The sequence below is a fragment of the Colobus angolensis genome, unplaced genomic scaffold (assembly GCF_000951035.1).
Source record: "Colobus angolensis palliatus isolate OR3802 unplaced genomic scaffold, Cang.pa_1.0 Scaffold128, whole genome shotgun sequence".
In the NCBI taxonomy this organism is placed as follows: Eukaryota; Metazoa; Chordata; class Mammalia; order Primates; family Cercopithecidae; genus Colobus; species Colobus angolensis.
The window spans coordinates 3,151,103-3,159,899 of NW_012114030.1; the positions used below are offsets into that span (position 1 = coordinate 3,151,103).

The following is an 8,797-nucleotide window of genomic DNA, read 5'->3' on the forward strand; positions in this document are numbered from 1 at the left end:
CTGGATCCGACCACCCCCTGCCCCGGGCCGCCTGGCTTCGCGTCTTCCAGCACCTTGGGCCACGGGAGCTGTGTATCTGCATGCGAGTCTGCCGAACTTGGAGCCGCTGGTGAGTGGCCTGGACAGGCCTGCGTTCCGTGGCCAGCAGGCTTCCCGCTTGCTGGGTGACCTGCGGTAGGTCTCTGGCCCTCTCTGGGCCTTGCTTTTATATTGGGGATACTTCTCTAGGGTGTACAGATTACAGTGCATCCTTCTGTGTTTACCATGTGCAGGTTACTTTGCACTTATGGGCTTATGTAACCCCCCAGACAACTTTGAGGTAGAGGTTATTTTCCCCTTTTTCAGATGAAGCTGAGGCCCGAGGTCATGTGGAAGGGAAGTGGTGGTAGAACCAGGCCTTGGAACCTAGGCCCTTTCGCTCCCGTGCTTTTCCTCCTGATAGTAGCGATTATATTGAGTGTCTGGTGTGTGTATAGCACTGAGCGCTGTACCGCATTGTCACTTCTCATACTGCCACTTCCGAAAACAGTCTGATGGTTGGTTCCATTCACATAGGAGAACGCCATGTGCTGGGCTGCCCCTGCCCTCGAAAGACAGCCAGGCTTGAACCTCCTGACTCAGTTCCTGCTTTCCTTCTGCCCTGGAGCCACCACTAACACCCTCTGCCCATCCCCCAGCCCCGCAGCCTCGATTAGAAATGTCGGTCATCCTCCCGAGCCTCTTGTCTTCTTCTCTGATCTCGCCCCCAACAAAATTCCTCCTTCTCTCCATCAAACTCCCACAGTGCACTGTTCCCCTCATAGAGCACACAGAGGCCTTCGGCGTGTTGACAAGCCTTCATTCATTTACTCATTTCATGTTCCCGTCAGTTGCTGGGGTGGGAGCAGATAACTGTGTCTGTTTTATCTTCACGTCCCTAGCACGGGACAAAGGGCGGTGTGAGTGCCCAAGAAATGTTGCAATAAACGAGGCCATCAGGCTCTTTCCCAGGGACTCGCTGTAGCTGGGACCAGGCTGCCTGTTGGGCGCTGCACCAGGGTTAGCTGATTTGACCTTCATAATGGCAGCCCTATGAGGGAAAAGGGACACCTGAAGTTACAGTACAAGTTCATGGCTGAACTCAAACTCTAGTCTTCTTTTGGGACCAGCTCTGGGCCACTGGTGCCTTCTGGTATCTGCAGAGATTGTGCAGCCAAAAGTACCAGAGTGTAAGCTCTGAAGGCAAATTGCCTGCGACAGAATCTTTTTTTTTTTTTTTTTAAAGTCGGAGCCCCACTCTGTGACCCAGGCTGGAGTGCAGTGGCACGATCTTGGTTCACTGCAACCTCTGTCTCCCAGGTTCAAGAGATTCCCCTGCCTCGGTCTCCTGAATAACTGGGATTACAGGCTCCCACCACCGCACCCGGCTAATTTTTTTTTTTTGTATTTTTTTTTTTTTTTTTGAGCCGGAGTCTCACTCTGTCTCCCGGGCTGGAGTGCAGTGGTCGGATCTCAGCTCACTGCAAGCTCCGCCCCCCGGGTTTATGCCATTCTCCTGCCTCAGCCTCCCGAGTAGCTGGGACTACAGGCGCCCGCCACCTCGCCCGGCTAGATTTTTGTATTTTTTAGTAGAGACGGGGTTTCACCGTGTTAGCCAGGATGGTCTCGATCTCCTGACCTCGTGATCCGCCCGTCTCGGCCTCCCAAAGTGCTGGGATTACAGGCATGAGCTACCAGTTATGGTTACAGCTGATGAAGCTATAAACCATTAGGCCAGTCACTTAACTTCCTGTGCCTTGGTTTCTTCATCTGAAAAACCAGATAATCAACACTCTTGCATAGTGTTTTCTTGAGCTAATACACAGGAAGAACTGAGCACAGTACCTGAGAAATAGGAACTACTGAGAAAGAGCTCTCATTGTAGCCAGTATTTACTTAGTTGCAAATAGTTGCTGAAAGCACAGCATATTAGGCCTCAGAATGTAGATCTGTGCCCTTGAGGAGCATATAGTTAAGCTGCAACATAGAAGCAGATAGTTACAGAAGTTGCAGGGGATGACACCCGCCTCATGTACTAATCAAGGAAATGTTTGCTGAGGCCCCTTCAAGGCCAACTCTGTGCCTGGCATGTGGGAGCCAGACTGAAAGGGACCTAATTTCTGCTTCAACGGGAGATGTGTGGCCTGAAGCAGACAAAGCGAGAGGCAGTGGCTCCCAGTGTAGGCCCTGGAGTCCGCATCCTTGGGTTTCACTGGCTGCGTGGCCATGTGTGGAGAGCCATACCTCTCGAGGCCTTGGTTTTCTCATCTGCGGTCTGGGTTTGTATGAATACTCACCTTGTGGGGTTAAGTGAAGTGATTCCTGCAAAGCCCTCAGCACAGTGCCTGGAGGGTACTAAATAATCAGATGGCACCTCTCAATGAAAAGGACAAGAGCCAGGGAGGGCAGGGGCCTGTGGGGGCACAGCAGAACCACTCAGGAGGCTCTGCCAGGTCTGGGCACAGAAGCAGCGGCAGTGGGGAAAGATTTGCAATAACTGTTTTTTTTTTTTTTTTGACGGAGCCTTGCTCTGTCGCCCAGGCTGGAGTGCAGTGTGTGATCTCGGCTCACTGCAGCCCCCGCCTCCCAGGTTCAAGTGATTCTCCTGTCTCAGCCTCCCAGGTAGCTAGGACTACAAGTGCCCGCCACCATGCCCGAAAAAATTTTTTTTTAAGATGGAGTCTTGCTCTGTCACCCAGGCTGGAGTACCTGGGCGCAATCTCTGCTCACTGCAACCTCCGCCTCCCAGGTTCAAGTAATTCTCCTGTCTCAGCCTCCTGAGTAGCTGGGACTACATGCATACAGCACCACGCCTGGCTAATTTTTGTACTTTTTTAGAAGAGACAGGGTTTCACCATGTTGGTCAGGTTGGTCTCGAACTCCTGACCTCAGGTGATTCGCCTGCCTCAGCCTCCCAAAGTGCTGAGATTACAGGCGTGAGCCACCACACCCAGCCTAGTTTTTGTATTTTTAGTAGAGCTGGAGTTTTGCCATATCGGTCAGGCTGGTCTCGAACTCCTGACCTCAGGTGATTCACCTGCCTTGGCCTCCCAAAGTGCTTGGATTACAGGTGTGAGTCACCTTGCCAGGCCTTTTGTTTTCTTTGTTTGTTTGTTTTGTTTTTCTTTTTTAGACAGAGGTCTCTCTCTGTTGCCTAGTCTGGAGTGCAGTGGTGCAGTCATAGCTCATTGCAACTTCAACCTCCTGGGCTCAAGCAATCTTCCTGCCTCAGCCTCCTGAGTAGCTGGGATTGCAGGCACATGCCACTGTGCCTGGCCAATTTTTAAAACTTTTTGCAGGAACCGGGGACTTGCTGTTACCTAGGCTGGTCTTGAACTTCTGGCCTCAAGTGATCCTTCCACCTTGGCTTCCTAAAGTGTTGGGATTACAGGCATGCGCCACTATGCCTGGCTAATTTTGTATTTTTAGTAGAGATGGGGTTTCTCTATGTTGGTCAGGCTGGTCTTGAACTCTTGACCTCAGGTGATCCACCCGCCTCGGCCTCCCAAAGTGCTGGGATTATAAGCATGAGCCACCACGCCCGGCGTAAGAACTTTTTAAGAAGTGGAATGGCTTGGGCCGGGCATGATGGCTCATGCTTGTAATCGCAGCACTTCGGGAGGCCGAGACAGGTGAATCACCTGAGGTCAGGAGTTCAACACCAGCCTGGCCAACATGGTGAGACCCCCATCTCCACTAGAAATACAAAAACTTTAGCCAGGCATGGTGGCACACGGCTGTAGTTCAGCTACTCAGGAGACTGGGACAGGAGAATCACTTGAACTTGGGCAGTGGAGGTTGCAGTGAGTCGAGATCATGCCACTGCACTCCAGCCTGGGCAGAAAGAGTGAAACTCTGTCTCCAAAAAAAAAAAAAAAAGCCCGGTGCGGTGGCTCATGACTGTAATTCTCAGCACTTTCGGAGGCTGAGGCAGGCGAATCACCTGAGGTCAGGAGTTCGAGACCAGCCTGGCCAACGTGGTGAAGCCCTCTCTCTACTAAAAATACAAAAATTAGCTGGGCATGGTGGTGGGTGCCTGTAATCCCAGCTACTTGGGAGGCTGAGGCAGGAGAATCGCTTGAACTCGGGAGGCAGAGGTTGCAGTGAGCCGAGATCGAGCCACTGCACTCCAGCCTGGCCAACAGAGTGAGATTCCGTCTCAAAAAAAAAAAAAGTGGAATGGCTTGGACTTGGTGACTAACTGGCAGTGGGGACAGCAGGGTAACCCTCAGGTGAGTTTCTGACCCAGGAGCCTGTATGGGCAACAGCATCATTCCCCAGGCTCAGAAGGAGCAGGTTCGGTGAGGGTAAAGAGCTCAGATGACTGACGTGTGTGGTGTGCTCAGGAAGTGTGGGTCTGATGCTCAAGAGAAAGATACAAGTTTGGGAATTCTCAGCCTGTAGGTAGCAAACCAAGCAGCTTTGATGAAGAGGGCAAAAGATCACACATCAGTACTTGTGAGTTAGAGTAAGAGCCTAGCCAGAGAATAGGAGGAGCCCACATCCAGAGGTGTGCCCCTGAGTAGAGAGTGAGGCAGGAGGGAATGTGGTGAGCAGAGGTGGATGCTGGCGAGAGGCCGTGGGAGATCAAGGACCAGGAAGTGGTGGTTGTATTTTGCTATCAGGAGGCCTTGGGTCGTTGGCTGCGCTCTGGGGGTGGAGGGGGGTCCAAAGCCGGAATGAATGGAGTCGAGGGCATCAGCTCCCAGGCAGGGACTTGATTTGTTTGTTCCTTCTGTGTCCCTGGTGTCTAATGGCACCTGGCGGACAGTGGGCAGTGAGATCCTCTTCGCGAATGAGTGGAGAGGAAACCAGGATGCAGGGTGGAAAGATGTACAGAGGGTGGCGCTGGAGAAGCATGTGTAGGGGAGAGCAGGAGGCTGCAGGCTTTCCTGTCTGGTGGCTTCCATCTTCTCTTGGAACTGGAAAGTGAAGTGATCCCTTAAGAGTGAAGAGTGGAGAGAGGGTGGCAGGGGAGGCATGCAGGGTTTGTTGAGTTGCAAGGAAGAGGGTTGGGGCTTTTGAGGACATGGATAGAGAGAGGGCGGCGAGGAAGGGACTGGAACCCAAGGTGATCATGGTCGGGTAGGGCCTGGAGGTGGACAGATTGGAGAACAGTGGTGGCATTGGGGCTCAGTGACCTCCAGGAGGGCGGAACTGGCAGTGCTTGGAGGCCTAGGGGCTGTGAGCCCTCAGGGGCAGTAAGGGCTGGTCCAACTCTTTGTTCGCGGGAGCTTCTGCAAGAGGGATGGTGAAGATTGGAATTGAGGCTTTGCAGGTCAGCCTAGTAGGAGAGGACTCATTGTAGGGTAGCTGGAGTCCAGGAGGAAGTGAATGGGTTAGGGGACTTTGGCATCAAGCCACATGTCTCTGGGACGATGGCACACCTTGGCTCTTAGAGTTTTCCCTGCCTCTTGTCTCAGTGTCATTCTGCAGCTTAGAAAGAACCCACCTGTGGCTCCCTGTCACCTTCACAACAGACACCCACCATCGCAGTCCTGTTGGACATACGGACATGAACTGGGCCCCCTGACTGCACCAACCACTTCCCTGAACTGCGTCCCTTCCTTGCCGCAGCAACCTCTGAAGGAAGCGCTGTTCCTCACCCCACTGTACAGTTTGGGAAATGGAAGCCCACACAGGGCGAGTGACTCGCCTGAGGCCCCCAAAGCCTGGAGGTGGCAGAGCTGGGATTTAGATCCTCACAGCTCACATCCTCAGCTCTGGGCTCAGTGACCATGACAGTCTGTGACCTGGCGTTCCAGCCCTCCTTGACATGACACCCTGCCCCATCCCTCCTTTGCAGCTCCACCCATGCCTCTTCTCTCCTCAGAATTCAGGCTTTCCACCCAGGCTGGCTAGGTGGAACCCTGCCTCTGCTACCTACCACATGGTAGTTGTGGTGCCTTGAATACGTTTCTCAGCCTCTCTGGGCCTAATTTTTTTTTTTTTAAATGGAGTCTCGCTTTGTCGCCCAGGCTGGAGTGCAGTGGTGCGATCTCAGCTCACTGCAAGCTCCGCCTTCCGGGTTCACGCCATTATCCTGCCTCAGCCTCCTGAGTAGCTGGGACTACAGGTGCCTGCCACCATCCCCGGCTAATTTTTTGTATTTTTTTTTTAGTAGAGATGGGGTTTCACCGTGTTAGCCAGGATGGTCTCGATCTCCTGACCTCATGATCCACCCGCTTCGGCCTCCAAAAGTGCTGGGATTACAGGCGTGAGCCACTGCACCCAGCTTTTTTTTTTTTTTGAGGCAGAGTCTGACACCCAGCTGGAGTGGGATGCCATGGTCTCAGCTCACTGCAACCTCCGCCTCCCTGGTTCAAGTGATTCTCCTGCCTCAGCCTCCCAAGTAGCTGGGACTACAGGCACGTGCCACCACACCCAGCTAATTTTTGTATTTTTAGTAGAGACGGGGTTTCACTATGTTGACCAGGCTGGTCTCGAACTCCTTACCTCGTGATCCGCCCGCCTTGGCCTCCCAAAGTGCTGGAATTAACAAGCGTGAGCCACTGCGCCCATCTGCCTTATTTTCTTTACTGTAGAAAGGAGATGATAATGGTAATGTTGACCTCCTAGGGCTGGTGTGAGGTTCAGTGCTTAATGCATGGGACAGTCCCTGGCACACAGTGAACCCTGGATAATGGCTGGTTAGTAGTGCTGAAGTTACTGTGATCAGCATGACTCTGGTTATGATGATGAGTTCCTGTGGCCTGGGGTTTCCAGAGCTCTCCGTTTTGTCTCTCGTGGGCCTGGACACGGGTTCTTCCCCATCTGGAACAGACACCCTCCTCCCCCTCCCCTTGCTGAAGTAACTGCTGCTTTCCTTGGAGTCTCAGGTCAGGCATTGTCCCCCCAGGAGGCTCCCCCACCCAGTCCTTGAGGTGACTCTTACCATGCCACCTGTCGCCTCAGTTACTGTGGACTGTCCATATCTCTCTGACTGTATGGCAGGAACCTGTCATCTTTGCCTCCTCCGTGCCCAGTGGAAGCCAGACAGTCAGCCCTCAGTGACTCTTGATTGCCCCTCTGAGGTTTAATCCCAGTGTCCTGGTTGTACAAGAGCAGGGGGACTGATGAGCTCCAGCCAAGGAAGGGTGTGGGAGACTTCCTGGAAGAGGAGGCACTGGAGCCGAGCCACGAAGGCTCTGGGTTGGCATTTCTGGCAGAGGCACAGCATGTGCCACAACGTGTTGGCATTAGACAGCACTGTGTCTGTAGGTGGGCAAGTGTGTGGCCTGGCCCTTGTGCAGTATGATACAGAAACACAGTTGGGGGCCTGTGGGCGCCCCCAGGGAAAGGGGCTTCCTTTCAGCTGTGGACCGTGGAAGGGAAGTGGCTTCTAGGAAGTGGTGACAGTTGTGGCGGGGTCACAGTGGGCAGAGAGAGGTTTTGGATGTGGCAGATGTCACCGATTTTCTTGCTCACTGAAAGAGCAAAGGGGCAGGACCTAGGGGCAGAAGCTGGGTCGGGTGTGAGTTGGTTTTTTTCCTTTTCATGTTTTGAATTGGAGAGATTTGCAGATGTTTATTAGTTGAGAGGAAGGAATCAGGAGAGGGAGAGGCTAGAATGCCAGAAAAGCAGGGTGACGGTAGGAGGGAACAGGAGAGCGGGTGGCAGAGGGGTGAAGGTGTTTGGACTAAAGCCTTGGTGTCTGTGCCCTCAGCCTTCTCTAAAACGTCACACCAGGGCTGGGCCCGGTGGCTTACGCCTGTAATCCCAGCACTTTGGGAGGCTGAGGCAGGAGAATTGCTTGAGCCCAGGGGTTCAAGACCAGCTTGGGCAATATAGTGAGACCCCCATCTCTATTTAAAAAGAAAAAATTAGCTAAGCATACCTTTGGTCCCAGCTACGTGGGAGGCTGAGGCAGGGGGATCACTTGAGCCCAAGAGTTGGAGGCTGCAGTGAGCTATGATTGCACCACTGCACTCTAGCCTGGGCGACAGAGTGAGACCTTGTCTCAAAAAAATAATAAAACAACACACTGGGCCTCTGGAGTAGGCCTGGCATTTTTCAGTGACACAAAAGTATGGCTTACTCCCTCTGTGAGTTTTGGAAAGGAAGTCTTCTCCACTGGGTGCTTTTTCTAACACTTCTCTGATACTTATCTCCCTGTTTAACAAAAGTAGTCTTCAGGTAGTAGCCTAAAGCAATGGCAACACCTGGCTAGGATTTAATAACTCTGGTCTGGTTTTTTTGTGTTTATTTTGTTTTATTTATTTATTTTTTTTTGAGACAGTCTCGCTCTGTCGCCCAGGCTGGAGTGCAGTGGTGCAGTCTTGGTTCGCTTGCAAGCTCCGCCTCCCAGGTTGACGCCATTCTCCTGCCTCAGCCTCCCAAGTAGCTGGAACTACAGGCGCCCACCATCATGCCCGGCTAATTTTTTTTTTTTGTATTTTTAGTAGAGACGGGGTTTCACTGTGTTAGCCAGGATGGTCTGGAGCTCCTGACCTTGTTATCCACCTGTCTCGGCCTCCCAAAGTGCTGGGATTACAGGCGTGAGCCACCCAGCCCAGCCTTTTGTGTTTATTTTTAAGATTAACATATTTATGGGAAAGAATACTGGTTTTAAGTGCAAAGAGGAGATGATTCAAAGATAAATCATGTTATGCAGATAAGTGAACAGCAAATACTGGAGCTTGGGAATCATGGCCCCAGCCCAGGGCTTCTGCAAGGAAAAGCCTTTCAGAGTCATGAGGGCAGGGAGGGAAGCAAGAGACAGCTTCCCTTGGAAGGCCAAGGAAAGGATCGCCTGAGCTCAGGAGTTCAAGACCAGCCT

The 8,797-nt window shown here is 52.5% G+C and overlaps 1 protein-coding gene across 1 annotated transcript in view; it reads left to right on the forward strand.

The window, feature by feature from the left end:
* Positions 1-8,797, forward strand: part of FBXL19 (F-box and leucine-rich repeat protein 19) — a 24,037-nt gene that overhangs the window by 6,153 nt on the left and 9,087 nt on the right. Inside the window, exon 8 of the mRNA XM_011933658.1 lies at positions 3-109. Coding sequence (XP_011789048.1) covers positions 3-109 — 107 coding nt within the window. The remainder of the gene's footprint in view (positions 1-2; positions 110-8,797) is intronic.